Raw genomic sequence first — 19,601 nt, forward strand, 5'->3', positions numbered from 1 at the left:
TTTAACCAGTCTCTCTGCCTTTTGTTTTTATTTATTCCTCCTAAATACACGTTCACAGCATAGCCAAAGATTTTTTTTCCAAGTAAAATATAGTTGATATTCTTTTGTTAATGTGGTTCTTGGAACAAAAAGACCTGTATGCTCTAGTTCCTAATTATATCTCCAACCTTATCTCCAGTTGTGTATTCTATCTGTTCTCCCTCAAATGCTTCGTTTTCTCTCATCTCATGTACCTTCACACTGTGTTGCCCATCTTAACTCTTTCTCACACACACGCACATACACACCCCTACATTAGCAATTCTCAGAGTGTTATTTGGGAGCCCTTGGGTGTCCCTGGGAGAGTCTGGTGGCGTAGTGGCTAAGTGCTACGGCTGCTAACCAAAGGATCGGCAGTTCGACTCCACCAGGGGCTCCTTGGAAACTCTATGGGGCAGTTCTACTCTGTCCTATAGGGTCGCTGTGAGTCAGAATCGACTCGACGGCAGCAGGTTTGGTTTGGTTTTTGGGGGTGTCCCTGAGGTTCTTTCAACGGGTCTGCAAAGTCCACAGTATTTTTTTCAGTAATACTAAGACATCCTTTGCTTTTTTCACTCTCATTCTCACGAGTGTACGGTGGATTTTTTTCAGAGGCAGCATAACGTGTGACGGCTGCATTGCTCTGGTGGGTAATGGATATGTGCTTGTGTATTCTTGTGTTTAGAAGTTTCCCATTTTTTAATTTTAAAGGGTAATTGTTGATATATATAACCCACACAAGCAAAGTTCTTCGGGGTCTTTGGTAGTTTCTAGGAGGGTAAAGGGATCCTGAAACCTAAAAGTTAGAGAACTTCCATTTAGACCTCAAATACATGGTGTTTCCTCTGAAAAGCCTTTTCTTGGGTCCTCCACCAAATTCTGGATGTATCAGTTGTTCTCTGTGGTTCGTACCTGCCCTTACGTGGATCTTATTGTATTATGATGAAGCAGTTGTTTATAAGTAGCCTAAGAGAAGGAACCCGGTTATATCCCTTGTGCCTGGCACGTAGTAAGTGCTCAATAAACACACGTTGAATGAATCTCTTTGAAGATATTTGGGAGTGACCTATTCTGGGGAGCCCTGGTAGTGCAGTGGTTAAGGTGTGCTAACTAAAATGTCGGCAGTTCAAACCCATTCACTGTGAGAAAATTTGTGGCAGTCAGCTTCTGTAACGATTATTACAGCCTTGGAAACTCGATGTGGGGGCAGTTCTCCTATGTTCTGTAGTGTCACTATGAATTGGAATCGACAGCAGTGGGTTTGGTTTTTATATTTTGTTTTATTCTAAATTATTCATTGTAGATTATGATGACTGTAAGAAATTATAACAATTTTGTGCATTAGTGATGCATTTATTTTATAACTTTAACCTATTTCAATGGGTTTTAGAAAGCAGGATTTATTTTATAGTGTGTATTGCATACACACACACACAAACAGGAAGTATATGCATATTAGAGCAGAAAGAGCCTATTACAGGGAGCCAGGAACTCTATATTTAAATCTAGGTCTCACATAAATAGCTGTGACACCTTGGACAGCTTTGAATCAAATTTCCCTCATCTATCAAATAATGGAGGTAGACTAGATTACCTCAGAATTTTCCTCTGTGACATCATGTGATCATATGTGAAAGGTGTCAAATGCATATCGAATATGCGATTTATATTTATTTGTATTTTGCTTTATTAAGAATGCACGTACATGTAGATTTATCTGTATATTAAAGTAACTTTTTTTTTTTTTTTTTTACAGGAAGGATGATAAAGACTATGCTTTAAAACAAATAGAAGGAACCGGGATCTCTATGTCAGCATGTAGAGAAATAGCAGTAAGTAAAGCACTTTTTTAATCATTATTGTTATTAACTGACTTATGAGTGTCTACTCTACAGGCCTGTGAATTGTATTTGCCAGATATTTGTGGTACAAATTGTGTTTGTGACATTAATTGAATGTTGATGAACAATTTTTCATATCAGCTATCTATAGAAAAATAATGTTTTTAAGAGAAGTAAAGGCAGCATGTAGTTGTAGCAAAAAATTTTATGTAAATTAATTTATTTGGAGTTAAGGCAATCTCAGTTGTTTATATAAATATGTATTTTTTCCAACACAATGTCACTAAATAGATTAGGGTCCAGTTATTATTTCATTGAGTGCAGTAAAAAAGTGGTATGTTAGTATGCATAAAATTAATAATTCTGAGATGTTACTTATGTGAACTTTCAATGAAATAGCATGTTATTAAAATACATATGTGCCTTTTTCTTTCGAAAGCATAGTTCTGTATGCTAATGAGAATCTCATTTTAATTCCAAATGGGAACTATTCTTCATAGTTCATACATTACTTAATATTGTCCATACGTTTAGGCTGAGCATTACCTCTTTGAGATTTTACTTCAGACTTTATTACTGTAAAGCTATGGGTCCAAATTTGTCTTGTTTTGGCTTAAATCAGAGTATTCTAGGATATATATTATAATCCTTGCTTTTGTTGGACTAGGTCTCCTATCTACCTTTGTTTGCTGTTTTTAGCTGCCGTCAGGTCAGCCCCCAAGTCATGGCAACCCCGTGCACAACAGAATGAAATGCAGCCTGGTCCTGTGCCATTCTCATGATTGGCTGTGGGTCAGATTACTGTGATCCATAGGGTTTTCACTAGCTGGTTTTTGGAAGTAGATTGCCAGACTTTGTTCCCAGTCTGTCTTGGCCTGGAAACTCCACTGAAACGTGTTCAGCATCATAGCAGTACACAGTCTTCCACTGACAGGTGGATGGTGGCTGCGCTTGAAGTGCCTTGGCCAGGAATCAAACCTAGGTGTCCTGTATGAAAGGCAAGAATTCTACCACTGAACCACCATTGTCCCCTGTAGTCTACCCTTCGATCTAGGCTATTGTGATATGCAAATGTTAATTTCAATATTTTTGCTCATTTACCAGATTCTACACCAGTGAGTTTCCAGTCAGCAGTCATTTGTTGTTTACCATGTTCATAGGCGCTGGTGTAGGTGAAATAGAACAAGCCAGTGTCCCTGGCCTCAAGTATTTACACTCTTCTGAGGAAAGAGACTTGTAAATCTTTTAATAAATTCTGAATAGCAAGCACTATAGAAGCATGCAGGGGTGCAAGAGTGGGTGTCTAAAGTAGAGAATAAAGAAGGGTTCCAGGTTTCAGAGGACATGTAAGAATTGCCTCCATGAGAGAATAGTGGTGAGATGGAGGGCATTCTGAGCCAAAGGTATACCATGTCAGAAGATGTATTTTGTTTAAATTTGATAAGCTTTTCATACTCTTGAGTCTTGGGGCAACATATCTATATATTAACTATCATTTCTTCAACAGTTTATTGTCAGGTGCTGTTAAGTCTGCTCTGACTCATGGTGACCCTATATATATACCGGAAAGAAATGTTGCCCGGCCATGCACCGTTATTATGGTCTTTGATATATTTGAGCCCATTATTGTAGCTATTGTGTCAATCCATTTCATTGAGCATTTCCCTTATTTTCGCTGATCCTCTACGTTTAACAACTAGTATTCTGTATATACTAGTCAGTATTGAAGAATTAAAATGCGTGAACTATGGTCAGTGATGTTAGAAGTCAGCATAGTGATTATCCTTGGAGGGGACAGGGAGTGACGGAAAGGAAGAACAAAGGAGCTTTCTGGATGCCAATAAGTTCTGTTTCTTGATATTGCTCTGGGTCTGGTGATGAAAAGTCATTAAGCCGTACACTTAGGACTCGTGTGCTTTTCTCTGTGCTTGTTACACTTCAGTAACAAGTTTCAAAGAACAAAATTCCATTCTGTACATAAACATGCATGCTTATATTTTAAATAATCGTGGTACAATAACTGTAAATGCAGTTGAACACAAAAAAGAAAAGGAAAGCTTATTTTTAAAATGCTTGGTATGGTTCTTCAGTCCAAGATGAGGAGAAATATTTAATTTTAATGAAGTTTAATTTACTCATTTTTCCGTTTATGGCTATTGCTTTGTTTGGCTGGAGAAGTTTTTCTCTACCCTCTGATTGTGAAGCTCTTCCCTTATGTTTTTTTTTCTAAAAACAAACAAACAAAAAAACCCAAAGCTGTTGCCGTTGAGTCAATTCTGACTCATAGTGACCCTATAGAACAGAGTAGAACTGCCCTGTAGCATTTCCAAGGAGCGGCTGGTGGATTCAAACTGCCCACCTTTTGGTTAACAGCCAAGCTCTTAAACACTGTGCTACCAGGCCCCCAGCTTTACAGGTTTAGCTTTATTTTTTGTTCTATGATGTGTCTCAATGAATTTTGTGGTAGGGAGTTTGAAGTCCACCCCCGCCATATAAATACACGGTTGTTACAGCTCCATTTTTTTTTTTTTAAATTTTATTGTGGTATAATATATTTAACACAAATTTTACCATATCGCCATTTTTAAGTGTACAGTTCATTGACATTAATTACATTTAGCATACTCTGCAACCCTCACCATTATCTATTTTCAAGAGTTTTTCATCACACCAAAAAGAATGTACCTCTTAAGCAGTACCTGCCCATCCCTTCTTTGCATCAGCTCCTGGTAAGCATCGATAAACATTGGTCTCTGTGCATTTGCGTATTCTAGATATTTCATATAAGTAGATCACGCAATATTTGTCCTTTTGTGTCTGATTTATTTCACTCAGCATAATGTTTTCAAGGTTCATTCACGTTGTAGCAAGTATTGGAACTTAATTTCTCTTTATGCCTGAAATATGCCACATTTTATTTATTCATTCATCTGTTGATGGACACTTGGATTGTTTCCACCTTTTGTCTATTGTATATAGTGCTGCAGTGAACATTGGCTATACAAGTATCTGAGGTCCTGCTTTCAATTCTTTTGGGTTGAATGCCACCCAGGAGTAGAATTGCTGGGTCACATGGTAATTGTATATTTAATTTTTTGAGGAGCTGCCAAAATGTTTTCCACAGTGGTTGCAACATATTACTTTTCCACCAGTAATGGATGAAGGTTCCAGTTTTTCCAAATCCTAATATTTGTTGTTTTCTGTTTTTCTGATAATAGCCGTCAGTATCTCATTGTAGTTTTGAGATTTCGCTAATGACTCATTAGAAGCCCTGGTGGTGCAGTGGTTAAGAGCTTAACTGCTGACCAAAATGTCAGCAGTTCAGATCCACCAGGCGTTCCTTGGAAACCCCATGCAGCAGTTCTACTCTGTCCCATTGGATTACTATGAGTCAGAATTGACTTGGTGGCAATGGGTTTGGTTAGGTTTTAATGACTAATTAAGGAGCCCTGGTGGTACAGTGGTTAAGTACTCAGCTACTAACTAAAAGATTGAAACCTGCCAGCCCACTCCATGAAAAAAAGCTGTGATAGTCTGCTTCCGTAAAGATTTCTGCCTTGGAATCCCTATATGGGGGGAGTTCTACTCTGTCCTATAAGACCGCTATGAATTTACATTGACTTGAGGGCAATGAGGTTGTTTTTGTTTTTTTTGGTTAAAGTAACTAATTACACCGAGCATCATTTCATGTGCTTATTGGCCACTTCTTTGGAGAAATATCTATTCAAGTCCTTTGCCAATTTTTAAATTGGGTTGTCTTTTGATATTGAGTTATAGTAATTCGTTACATATTTTGGATATTAAGCCTTTGTCAGATATATAGTTACCAAATATTTTCCCCCATTCTGCCAGTTGTCTTTTCATACCCTTGATAAAGTCCTTTGACGTACAAAAGTTTTTAATTTTCATGAAGTTCAGTTATTTCTGTTTTTTCTTTTGTTGTTGCTTTTGGTATCATATCGAAGAATCCATTGTTAAAAATAAGGTCTTAAAGCGTTGCCCCTATGTTTTCTTATAATGGTTTTCTTATATTTAGGTCATTGATCCATTTTGAGTTAGTTTTTGTATATGGTGTGAGGTATGGGTCCAACTTCTCTCTTTTACATGTGGAGATCCAATTGTCCCAGAAAAGTTTGTTGAAGGAACTATTCTTTCCCCATTCTTTGCGTACTTGTTGAAAATTGGCCATAGATGTATGGCTTCTAGACTTTCATAGATTTTTGGTCTCTTAATTCTGTTGCATTGGTCTATGTGTCTGTCCTTATGCCAGTACCACACTGTTTGGATTATGGTAAGTTTATAGTATGTTTTGAAATTGGGAAGGTTGAAACCTCCTACTTTGCTCTTTTTCAAGATTATTTTGGCTATTCAGGGCCCATTGCAGTTCCGTAAGAATTTGAGGATTGCTTTTCCATTCCCACAAAAAAGGCTGTTGGAATTTTAATGGAGTTGAATATGTGGATTGTTTTGGGTAGTATTGACATCTGAACAATATTATGTCCTTAACAATTTTGTCTTCCAATTCATGAACATGGAATGTCTTTTCATTTGTTTTGATCTTGTTTAATTTCTGTCAGCAATGTTTTATACTTTTCATTGTACAAGTCTTTTGCCTCCCTGGTTAAATTTATCCCTAGGTATTTTATTATTTTAGATGCTGTTATAAGTGGTATTGCTTTCTTAATTTCCTTTTCAGTTTGTCCTTTCTGTTGTATGGAAGCAACTGATCTTTGCATGTTGACCTCATACCCTGCCACTTTGCCGAGTTCATTTATTAGCTCTTGTGGCCTTCTCGTGGTTTCCTTCATTCATCTCTTAAGTATTTTCTAATTTTCTTTGTGATTTCTTCTTTGACCCATTGACTATTTAATAGTGTGTTGTTTAATTTCCACATATTTGTAAAATTTCCGGTTTTTCTTCTGTTATTGATTTCACAATCTTATTCCATTGTGGTTAGTGAAGATACTTCATATGATTTCAGTCTTTTTAAATTTATTGAGACTTGTTTTGTGACCTAACATATGGCCTGTTATGGAGAATGATGCATTTGAACCGGCAAAGAATATGTTTTCTGTTGTTGTTGGGTGGAGTATTCTATATATATATATATATATATATATATATATATATGTCTACTAAGTGTAATTGGTTTATACTGTTGTTCAAGCCCTCTATTTCCTAATTTGTCTTCTGTCTAGATGTTTTATCCACTATTTAAAGTGGTGTATTAAAATCTCCAGGTATCGTTGTAGAACTATTTCTTCTTTCAATTCTGTTACTGTTTTCTTCATGTATTTTGGTGCTGTGTTGTTTGTTTGCGTGTGTGTGTGTATTTATAATTGTTATTTTCTTGATGAATTGACCCTTTTAGCATTGTTTAACGTGCCTTGTCTCTTGTGACAGATTTTGACTTAAACTCTACTTATTCTGATATTAAAATCGCCTCCTCATCTCTGTTTTGATTACTATTTGCGTGGGATCTTTTTTCAGTTTCAACCTATTTGTGTCTTGGGATCTGATGTGGGACTTTTGTAGGCAGCATGTAGTTCGATGTTGTTTTCTTATCCATTCTGCTCATCTCTGCTTTTTGATTGGAGAGTTTACTCCATTAATATTTAAAGCAACTATCGGTAAGGAAGTACTTAATTTTGCTATTTTGTTATTTGCTTCCTCATGTCTTATACCTTTTTTGCCTCTCATTTCCTACAATACTGCCTACTTTGGTGTTTATTTTTTTGTAGTGAACCATTATGATTCTCTTCTTTTTTACTTTTATGTATGTTTCTTAGATATTTTCCTTATGGTTTTGTTTTTTATATCACGCGTTTGTTTATTAAATCATGTAGGACATAACCAGTAGAGTTACAAAACAGAAAGAGCATAAAAATAGCTTTTTTACTTGCCCATGAAAGTAGTTTTAATGTGTGTCAGTGTGGATGTCTTTTGTTTTATCCCATTTGGAATTTGTTGAGCTTCTTGGATGTTTAGATCCATGTCTCTCTTTCTCTGTTTCTTTTACCTTCTGAGACTTGTGTAACGCGTAAGTTGGTTCATTTCATGGCCTCCTGCAGTCCTTTAGACTCTGTTCACTTATTTCTTTATTGCTTCTCAGACTTGATAATTTCAGTTGTTCTACCTTCAAGTTCACTGGTTATTTCTTCTCCAAGCTCAAATCGCCTATTGAACACAGCCAGTGAATTTTTTCATTTCAATTATTGTTCTTTTCAGCTTCAGTATTTCCATTTTTTAAAATAATTTTTATCTTTTTAGAGAATATAGAAATGTTCATGTGTTGTTTTGATTTCCTTGAGTTCTTCATTCATGTTTTCCTGTAGCTCTTTGATCGTATTAACACCTGCTCCTCACTTATCAACTGTCTCATTATCTGACATTTCACATTTACGACAGTAATAAAAAATCTATTTTCCAATTATTTTGCACATTAATGACGTACATCTTGCAGTAATGAAAACTGAGGTGCTAGGCAAGAGTAATGCTGGCTGTAATGGTTAAGGTTATGTGTCAGCTTGGCTGGACCATGATTCTCAGTGGTTTGGCAGTTATGTAATGATGTAATTTGGCAGTTGGGTAGATGATGTAGTTATCCTTTGTTTTGTGTTCTGATGTGGTCATCCATGTTCACATAATGCTGGTTTTTGCATAACAACCTGGTCTTTGGAACCTAGTAAGTGAGAAGTGGATGTACTGTTGTTTTTAAGTCTTTGTCTATTTAGTCCATTACCTGGGCTTTTCCTGGAATGGTTTCTCCTGCTTTATATTGTTCCTTTGACTGGGCCGTTCTTTTCTGTTTCTTTGTATGCCTTGTTATTTTTGTTGAAGCCAGGGCATTTAAATATTAAAATGGCATAACTCTGGAAATCAGATTCTTCCTTCGCCAGGGTTTGCTGTTTTAATTGTTGAAGGCTGTAATTGTCTTTTTGTTTACTGCCTTCCTTAACTATGTTTTGCAAAGGCTGCCTTCCTGGATGTGTGTGGGCACTGAAGTCTGTCCGTGTTCCTTAGCTTGTATTTAGCTAGTGTTCTGACAGAGATTTCCTTGAATGCCAGGGTACATCAAAAAAACCTTTTCAGACTTTGCCCCTTGCCTTACTTAGCCAAGCTTGCACTGAGCCTAGGTATCAGCCTGAGGTGAAAGCTTAAGGTCTTCTCAGGTAATTTCAGAGCATGTGTCTTGCCCTTGGGCATATGTGTGGCTTTCTCAGGTTCCCCCTGTATAAGGTTCTCTTGAAAGCCTTAATTTCTGAAGGAAATTCCACCCAGGCCTCTCCTTCCAGTCTTTAGGTGCCTGTTGTATGCCCTAATCACATCCTTAAGGAGCACTGGTGGTGCAGTTGTTAAAGTGCTCAGCTGCTGACCAAAAGCTCAGCAGTCCAAACCTACCAATGAGTGGCGCTATGCAGAAAGATGTGACAGTCTGCTTCTGTAAAAGATTTACAGCCCTGGGAACCCTATGGGGGCAGTTCCGCTTGTCATGTTAGGGTCACTTTGAGTCAGAATCAACTGGTGGGCAGTGGGTTTTGGTTTAATAACATCCTTTAGCCCCAGGCAGCTACAGCCAGTTAAAGCCTTAGGTCATTGCATTTGCCCTGCACCTTGTGGGACAGACTAGACCAAGATAAACACCTTGCTTTGGTCTTTCAGGCAGCCCCAGACAGGTTAGAACAGACATACGCAATAATTTCTGAATATAGCTTCTTTCGCTCCCTCTAGAGCCAGAAACCAAGCTCCCTCTCTGGGCGTGCAGGTCACTGCTGCTTTAAGATGGCCATGAGCCTAGCTGGGACGGGGGTAGAGTGCAGGCAAGTAGAAAACCAAAGCCTTCCTACTGTTTATATGTCACCTTTTTCCTAATTCAGTGTCCACTTAATTACTGTAACCCTTTGACTGGTTTACAGAGCTCTGTCGATTTCTGCTAGTTTTTTCTGTTGTTTTATGGCGGAAAGGGCCTTTCACTTGCTCACAGGGCAGTACCATTTTCTGAAGTTTTTCCCTCATTGAGTCTTTTGGAACGCTTGTATAAATAAATAAATAAATGACTGTAAGCATGGGTGTATTTCTGTGCTCTCTGTTCTGAGCATTGATCTCTTTCTCTGACCATATGCCAGTACCAGAATATGTTGATTAATCTACCTTTACAAGAAGACATGAATTCAGGTAGTATAAGGCTTCAAGTTTTATTCTTTTACAAGTGTTTTGGCTATTCTAGGTCCTTTGCATTTTTAATTTATTTTAGAATCAGCTAATCAGTTTCTATTTAAAAAAAAAGTCTGCTTGAATTATGATTTGGATTGCATTGATTCAGGAAGAATAGATATCTTGATAATGTTGAGACTTCATTCTGGAAAGGTGTATTTTCAATTTTCTAATTTCTCTCAGTAAAGTTTTATAGTTTTTAGTATAGAAGTTTTGCACACCTTTTGTTAAATTCATTCCTAAGTACTTCTTGCTTTTTTGGCACTATTGTAAATGAAATTGTAATTTTTTTAATTTTATTTTCTGTTTGTTTGCTCCTGTATTCTAAAATAGAAATGATTTTCATGTATTAACCTTGTATCCTTAAAAAATCCTTAGTCTCCTTAAATTCACTAGTAGGTTTTTGGTGATCCCTTGGGATCTGCTACATTAATAATTATATAATCGAACCAAACACTTCTAGGGACAGAGGAGCAGGGATGGGGGACTGGGGACCATGGTTTCAGGGGACATCTAGATCAATCGACATAACAAAGTTTATTAAGAACATGTTTTGCATCCCATGTTGGTACATGGCATCTGGGGTCTTAAAAGCTAGTGAGTGGCCATCTAAGATGCATCAATCGGTCCCAACCCATGTGGAGCTAAGGCAAATGAAGAACGCCAAAGACACAAGGAAAATATGAGCCCAAGAGACAGAAAGGGCCACATAAACCAGAAACTCCGGCTACCACCAGTGGCCACCCTGACAGGGAACACAACAGAAGGTCCCTGAAGGAGCAGGAGAAAAGTGGGGTGCAGAGTTTAAATTTTAGTAAAAATACCAAACTTAATGGTCTGACTGAGACTGGAGGAACCTCAGAAGACATGGCCTCCAGAGTCTTTGTTAACCCAGAACTAAAACCATTCTCAAAGCCAACTCTTCAGACAAAGATTAGACTGGACTATAAGACATAAAATGACACTTGTGAAGAGTGCCCTTCTTAGCTCAGGTGGGATAAATGAGACTAAATGGGCAGCTCCTGTCTGGAGGTGAGATGAGAAGGCAGAAAGGGACAAGAGCTGGTTGAATGGACACAGGACATATGGGGAGAGCAAGTAGGGTCACATAACAATAGGTGTATAATATTTTTGTATGGGAAACTAACTTGAACAGTAAACTTTTACTTAAAGTGCAATAAAAAGGAAAAAAATTGTCATCTATGGATAGAGATAAGTTTACTTCTTCCCATATTTATGTCTTTTATTTCTTATTCTTTGCTTACTGCATTGTAGAGGACCCTTCATACAATGGTGAATAATAGTAAGAATGAGCATCTTTGGCTTGTTCCCAGTTCTGGGGGGAAAGTGTTTTCAGTGATTTACCAGTAAGTATAATTGTGAGATTTTCATAGATACTGTGTTTAGGAAGTGCCCTTCTATTTCCAATTTTCTGAGAGTTCTTTTTTTTTTTAATGATGTTTAATGTCTTCAGATGCTTTTTTCTGCATATGTTGAAATGACATGTAGTTTGCTTTTATTCTTCAAGGTTGGTAGATTGCATTGATTAATTTCATAATGTTAATACAATTTGTATTCCTGAGACAGTGTCCCCTTGGTTTCTATATTGCTAAATTTGATTTGCTAATATATTCTTAAGTTGTTTTATGTTTATGATTTTGAGGGATGCTGGTCTATAATTTTCTTTCATATAATGTCTTTGTTAGGTTTTGGTATCAAAGCTGTGCTCTCCTCATGAAATAAGTTTGGCGCATTTCTCTATCCGGTATTTTTGGAGTTTATGTACAATTGGCAGTTTTGCTTTCTTAAATGTTTGATAGAATTTACCAACCAATATTATTTCCTTAATAGACATACAGCTGTTCATATTTTTATTTCATCGTGTGTGTGTGTTTTTTTTTCTTAGCTTTGCTTTAGGTGAAAGTTTATAGCTCAAGTTAATTTCTCATTCAAAAATTTACATATATATTGTTATGTGACATTAGTTGCAATCCCCACAATGTGACAGCACACTCCCCCTTTCCACCCCAGGCGTCTTATGTCCACTCAATCAATTCCTGTCCCTTCTTGCCTTCTTATCCTGCCTCCGGACAGGAGCTGTCCATTTGGTCTTATGTACCCGATTGAACTAAGAACCCTTCACGAGTATTATTTTTTGTTTTATAGTCCGGACTAATCTTTGTCTGAAGACTAGACTTTGGAAATGGCTTTAGTTCTGGGTTAACATAGCTTCCAGGGACCATAGTTTTGGGGCTTCTTCCAGTCTCTGTCAGACCATTAAGTCTAGTCTTTTTACGTGAATTTGAGCTCTGCTTTAGACTTTTCTCCCGCTCCCTCTGGGACTCTCTGTTGTGTTCCCTGTCAGACCGATCATTGGTGGTAGCAGTGTACCATCTAGTTCTTCTGGTCTCAGGTTGATGGAGTCTCTGGTTTATGTGGACCTTCTGTCTCTTGAGCTAATATTTTCCTTGTGTCTTTGGTGTTCTTCATTCTCCTTTGCTCTAAGGGGAATGGGATCAACTGATGTGTCTTAGATGGCCACTCACAAACTTTTAAGACCCCAGACGCATCTTAAATGCTAGCAAGCAGCCATCTAAGATGCATCAATTGGTCTCAACCCACCTGGATCAAAGGAGAATGAACACCAAGGACTCAAGGCGATTACAAGCCCAAGAGACAGAAAGGGCCACATGAACCAGAGACTACATCATCCTGAGACAGGAAGAACTAGATGGTGCCTGGCTACAACCAATGACTGCCCTGACAGGGAACACAACAGAGAACCCCTGAGGAAGCAGGAGAGCAGTGGGTTGCAGAATCCCAAATTCTCATAAGACCAGACTTAATGTTGTGACTGAGACTAGAAGGACCCCGGTGGTCATGGCCCCCAGTCCTTCTGCTGCCCCAGGACAGGAACTGTTCCTGAAGCCAACTCTTCAGACCTGGATTGGACTGGACAGTGGGTTGGAGAGAGGTGCTGGTGAGGAGTAAGCTTCTTGGATCAGATGGACACTTGAGATTATGTTGGCATCTCCTGCCTGGAGGGGAGATGAGAGGGTGGAGGGGGTTAGAAGCTGGCGAAATGGACACGAAAAGAGAGAATGGAGGGAGAGAGCGAGCTGTCTTATTAGGGGGAGAGTAATTGGGAGTGTGTAGCAAGGTGTATATGGGTTTTTGTGTGAGAGACTGACTTCATTTGTAAACTTAAAGCACAATTAAAAAAAAAAAAAAAAAGACACCAGACACCACTCACCGAGTGGAATGCAGAACATTTCCCTAATAAACTTTGTCATGCCAGTTGGCTTAGATGTACCCCAAACCTATTGTCCCCAGTTCCCAGCTCCAGCTACTGTGTCCCTCAAAGTATTTTGACATCTTCAGGAAACTTCTTAGCTTTTGCTTTGATCCGCTTGTACTGACTTCCCTTGTATTATTGTTCTCCTTTCATTCACCAAAGATGATCCTTGTCTGCTCTCTAGTGACTTCTCCTCTCCTTCCCACCCCACCCTTGTATCCATCAAAGAACCCTTTGTTCTATGTTTGTTTGGTTTTTTATTGTGCTTTAAGTGAAAGCTTACAAATCAAGTCAGTCTCTCATACAAAAACATACACCTTGCTATATACTCCTAGTTGCTCTCCCTCTAGTAAGACAGCACACTCCTTCCCTCTGTGTTTTCGTGTCCATTCGGCCAGCTTCTGCCCGCCTCTACCCTCTCAATCTCTTCTCCAGGCAGGAGCTGCCCACATATTCTCATATGTCTACTTGATCCAAGGAGCTCACTCTTCACCAGTATCATTTTCTATCCCATAGTCCAGTCCAATTCCTGTCTGAAGAGTTGGCTTCGGGAATGATTCCTGTCTCGGGCTAACAGAAGGTCTGGGAACCATGACTTCCGGGGTTCTTCTGGTCTCAGTAGGACTGTTAAGTCTAGTCCTTTTACAAGAATTTGGGGTCTGCATCCCACTGCTCTCCTGCTCCCTCAGGGATTCTCTGTTGTGTTCCCTTTCAGGGCAGTCATCAGTTGTAGCCAGGCACCATCTAGTTCTGGTGTCAGACTGATGTAGTCTCTGGTTTCCATGGCCCTTTCTGTCTCTTTGGCTCACAGTTACCTTGTGTCTTTGGTGTTCTTCATTCTGCTTTGCTCCATGTGGGTTGAGACCAATTGATGCCTCTCAGATGGCCGCTTGTTTGCATTTAAGACCCCAGACGCCACTCTCCAAAGTGGGATGCAGGATGTTTTCTTAATAGATTTTATTATGCCAGTTGACTTAGATGTCCCCTGAAACCATGGTGCCCAAACCCCCTCCCCTACTACACTGGCCTTCTAAGTGTTCAGTTTATTCAGGAAACTTCTTTGCTTTTGGTTTAGTCCAGTTGTACTAACCTCTCCTGTATTGTGTGTTGTCTTTCCCTTCACCTAAAATAGTTTTTATCTACTACCTATTTAGTGAAAACCCCTCTCCCTCCCTCCTTACCTACTCTCATAGCCATCAAAGAATATTTTCTTTTCTGTTTAACTATTTTTGGAGTTCTTATAATGGTTCTCATACAGTATTTGTCCTTTTGCAGCTGACTAATTTCACTCAGCATAAAGCCTTCCAAATTCCTCCATGTTATGTAATGTTTCACAGATTCATCATTGTTCTTTATCGACGCATAGTATTCCATTCTGTGAATATACCATAATATATTTATCCATTCATCTGTTGATAGGCTCCTTGGTTGCTTCCATCTTTTTGCTATTGTAAACAGTGCTGCAGTGAACATGGTTGTGCATGTATCTGTTCGTGTAAAGGCTCTTATTTCTCTAGGATATATTCCAAGAAGTGGGAATGCTGATCGTATGGTAGTACTATTTCTAGCTTCTTAAGGAAGTGCCAAATTGATTTCCAAAGTGGTTGTACCATTTTACATTCCTAGCAGCAGTGTGTAAGTGTTCCAGTCTCTCCACAACCTCTCCAACATCTAGCGTTTCGTGTTCTTTGGATTAATGCCAGCCTTGTTGGAGTGAGATGGAGTCTCATTGTAGTTTTGGTTTGCATTTCTGTGATGGCTAATGATTCTGAGCATTTCCTCATGTATCTGTTAGCTACTTGAATGTCTCCTTTAGTGAAGTGTCTATTCATATCCTTTGCCCATTTTTTAATTGGGTTATATATCTTTTTGTAGTTGAGTTTTTACATTATCATGTAGATTTTAGAGATCAGGTACTGATCAGAAATGTCATAGCTAAAAACTTTTTCCCAGTCTGTAGGTAATTCTTTTACTGTTTTGGTAAAGTGTTTGGATGAGCATAGGTGTTTGATTTTTAGGAGCTCCCAGTTATCTACTTTATCTTCTGCATTGTTAGTAATGTTTTGTATACTGTTTATGCCATGTATTAGGGCTCCTAGCATTGTCCCTATTTTTTCTCCCGTGATTTTTATCATTTTAGATTTGATATTTAGGTCTTTGATCCATTTTGAGTTAGTTTTTGTGCATGGTGTGAGGTATGGGTCTTGTTTCATTTTTTTGCAGATGGATATCTAGTTATGCCAGCACCATTTGTTAAAGAGACTATCTTTTCCCCATTTAACTGATTCTGGGCCTTTGTCTAATATCAGCTGCTCATATGTGGATGGATTTATGTCTGGATTCTCAATTCTGTTCCATTGGTCTATGTATCTGTTGTTGTACCAGTACCAAGCAGTTTTGAGTACTGTGGCAGTATAATAGGTTCTAAAGTCCGGTAGAGTGAAGTCTCCCACTTTGTTCTTCTTCTTCAGTAATGCTTACATATCTGGGGCCTCTCTTTCTTCCATATGAAGTTGGTGATTTGTTTCTCCATCTCATTAAAAAATGTCATTGGAATTTGGATCAGAATTGCATTGTATCTACAGATGGCTTTTGATAGAATAAACATTTTTTACAGTATTAAGTCTTCCTATCCATGAGCAGGGTACGTTTTTCCACTTACGTAGGTCTCTTTTGGCTTCTTGCAGTGGCGTCTTCTAGTCTTCTTCATATAGGTCATTTACATCTCTGGTAAGATTTATTCCTAAGCATTTTATCTTCTTGAGGACTACTGTAAATACTAATGATGTGGTGATTTCCTCTTCAACGTTCTTTTTGTTGGTGTAGAGGAATCCAACTGATTTTTGTATGTTTATCTTGTATCCTGATATTCTGCTGAACTCTTCGATTAGTTTCAGTAGTTTCTTCAGGATTCTTTAGGGTATTCTGTGTATAAGATCATGTCATCTGCAAATAGAGATACTTTTACTTCTTCCTTACCAATCTAGATGCCTTTTATTTCTTTATCTACCTGATTGCTCTGGATAGGACCTCCAGCACAATGTTGAACAAAAGTGGTGATAAAGGGCATCCTTGTCAGGTTCCAGATCTCAAGGGAATGCTTTTAGACTCTCTCCATTTAGGATGATGTGGCCCTTGGCTTTGTATAAATGCCCTTTATTATGTTGAGGAATTTTCCTTCTATTCCTATTTTGCTGAGAGTTTTTATCATGAATGGGTGTTGAACTTTGTCAAATGCCTTTTCTGCATCAACTGATAAAATCGTGTGATTCTCGTCTTTTGTTTTATTTATATGATGGATTCTATTAATTGTTTTTCTAATATTGTACTATCCCTGCATACCTGGTATGAATCCCACTTGGTCGTGGTGAATTATTTTTTTTGATATATTGTTGAATTCTATTTTAAGTTTATTGGCTAGAATTTTGTTTAGGATTTTTGCATCTAAGTTCACGAGGGATCTAGGTCTGTAATTTTTTTTGTGGTGTCTTTATCTGGTTTTGGCATCAGGGATATGGTGGCTTCATGGAATGACTTTGGGAGTATTCCATCCTTTTCTTTGCTGTGAGATACCTATAGTAGTAGTGGTGTTAAGTCTTATCTGAAAGTTTGGTAGAACTCTGTAATGAAGCTGTCCAGGCCAGGGCTTTTTGCGGGGGAAGTTTTTTGACTACCTTTTCAATCTCTTCTTTTGTTACGGGTTTATTTAGTTGTTCTACCTCTGTTTGTGTTAATTTAGGTAGGTAGTGTGTTTGTAGAAATTCATCTGTTTCTTCTAGGTTTTCAAATTTGTTAGAGTAGAATTTTTCATAGTATAGTAATATGATACGGTTTTTTTTATTTCAGTTGGGTCTGTTGTAATATCGCCTGTCTCATTTCTTGTTCGTTTTATTTGCTTCTTCTGTTTTTCTTTTGTCGGTTTGGCCAATGGTTTATCTATTTTGTAATTTTTTCAGAGAACCAGCTTTTGGTCTTCTTAACTCTTTGTGTTGTTTTTCTGTTCTCTATTTCATTTAATTCTGCTCTAATTTTTATTATTTGCTTTCTTCTGGTGCCTGAGAGTTTCTTTTGTTGCTGTCTTTCTATTTATTCAAGTTGTAGGGATAATTCTTTGATTTTGGCCCTTTCTTCTTCTTGTATGTGTGCATTTATTGATATAAATTGATCTCTGAGCACCGCTTTTGCTGTGTCCCAAAGGTTCTGATGGGAAGTGTTTTTATTCTCTTTGGATTCTATGAATTTCTTTATCCCATTCTTGATGTCTTCTATAAGCCAGTTTTTTTTGAGCAGGGTTTTGTTCAATTCCCAAGTTTTTGATTTCTTTTCTCTGGTTTTTCTGTTAATGATTCCTCCTTTTATGGCCTTATTTTATGGTCAGAGAAGATGCTTTGTAATATTTCGATGTTTTGGATTCCGCTAAGTCTTGCTTTATGACCTAATATTCTAGCGAATGTTCTGTGTGCATTGGAAAAGAAAGTATAATTGGCTGCTGTTGGGTGGAGTATTCTGTACATGCCTGTGAGGTCAAGTTTGTTAATTGTGGCATTTAGATCTTCCGTGTCTTTATTGAGCTTGTTTCTGGATGTCCCATCCTTCACTGCAAGTGGTGTGTTGAAGTCTCCTACTATAATTGTGGAGCTGTCTATCTCACTTTTCAGTGCTCTTAGAGTTTGTTTTATGTATCTCGCAGCCCTGTCACTGGGTGCATAAATGTTTAATGTGGTTATATCCTCCTGGTATGTTTTCCTTTAATCGTTGTATAGAGTCCTTCCTTATCCTTTGTGGTGGATTTAACTTTAAAGTCTATTTTTTCTGAAATTAATATTTGCGCTCCTGCTCTTATTTGATCGTTGTTTGCTTGATATATGTTTTTTTCATCCTTTGAGTTTTACTTTGTTTGTGTCTCTAAGTCTAAGGTGTGTCTCTTGTAGGCAGCATATAGACAGATTTTATTTTTTTGTCCTTTCTGTCTCTTTATCGGTGCATTTAGTCCTTTTACATTCAGCGTAATTTATGGATAGGTATGATTTTAGTGCAGTCATTTTGTTGTCTTTTTTTGTGTGTTGTTGACAGTTTCTTTTTCCCACTTATTTTTTTGTACTGAGTAGCTTATCTATATATGTTGTCTTCTTATTTGTTGTAGTTGATTTGTTTCTGCTGAGTGTCTATTTTTTTCTTGCATTTTATTTTGGTGAGTAGGATTGTTCGTCTCCTTTGTGGTTACTTTAATACTTACCTGTTTTTCTAAGTTTAAACCTAACTTTTATTTCTGTGTATTGCCTTGTCTTCCTCTTCATATGAAAGATCTGCGACTACGCTTTTAAGTCCCTCTTTATTGTTTTAATGTTGCCTTCTTTTACGTAATAACATCGCTGTTTTCCTGTTTTTTTAATCTGGATTTATTTTTGTGATTTCCCTGTCTGGATTGACATCTGATTGCTCTGTCCAGTGTTCTAGTCTTGGGCTGATATCTGATATTGATTTTGTAACCAGAGAACTCCCTTTAGGATTTCTTGTAGATTTGGTTTGGTTTTTACGCATTCCCTCAACTTCTCTTTACCTACAAAAAAAAAATAATTTCGCCTTTATATTTGAGAGACAGTTGTGCTGGATATATGATTCTTGGATGGCAATTTTTTTCCTTCAGTTTTTTGTATGTCATCCCATTGCCTTCTTTCCTGCATGGTTTCAGCCAAGTAGTCAGAGCTTACTCTTATTGACTCTCCTTTGTAGGTGACTTTTTGTTTATTTCTAGCTGCTCTTAAAATTCTCTCTTTATCTTTGGTTGTGGCACATTTGATTATAATATGTCTTGGTGACTTTTTAAAAAATCTACCTTTTGTGGAGTTCGATGAGCATCTTGGATAGATATCTTCTTATCTTTCACGGTATCAGGGAAGTTTTCTGCTAGCAACTCTTCAACAATTCTCTCTGTATTCTCTGTTATCCCTCCCTGTTCTGGTACTCCAATCACTTGTAGGTTATTTCTCTTGATACAATCCCACATGACTCTTAGAGTTTCTTCATTTTTTAAAATTCTTTTATGTGATTTTCCTTCAAGTATATTGGTGGGAGGTACTTTATGTTCAATCTCACCAATTCTGCCTTCCACTTCATCAGTTCTGCTCGCCTGACTTTCTATCGAGTTGTCTAATTCTGAAATTTTATTGTTAATCTGAATTTCTGATTGCTGTCTCTCTGTGGATTCTTGCAGGTTATCAAATTTTTCATTA

General features: G+C 37.7%; 1 protein-coding gene across 2 annotated transcripts in view; it reads left to right on the forward strand.

Moving 5' to 3' along the window:
- Positions 1–19,601, forward strand: part of CDK8 (cyclin dependent kinase 8) — a 175,154-nt gene that overhangs the window by 68,126 nt on the left and 87,427 nt on the right. For both annotated transcript variants that reach the window (XM_049867872.1, XM_049867873.1), the window contains exon 2: positions 1,775–1,850. In XM_049867872.1, coding sequence (XP_049723829.1) covers positions 1,775–1,850 — 76 coding nt within the window. The remainder of the gene's footprint in view (positions 1–1,774; positions 1,851–19,601) is intronic.

The sequence above is a fragment of the Elephas maximus genome, chromosome 23 (assembly GCF_024166365.1).
Source record: "Elephas maximus indicus isolate mEleMax1 chromosome 23, mEleMax1 primary haplotype, whole genome shotgun sequence".
Classification (NCBI taxonomy): Eukaryota; Metazoa; Chordata; class Mammalia; order Proboscidea; family Elephantidae; genus Elephas; species Elephas maximus.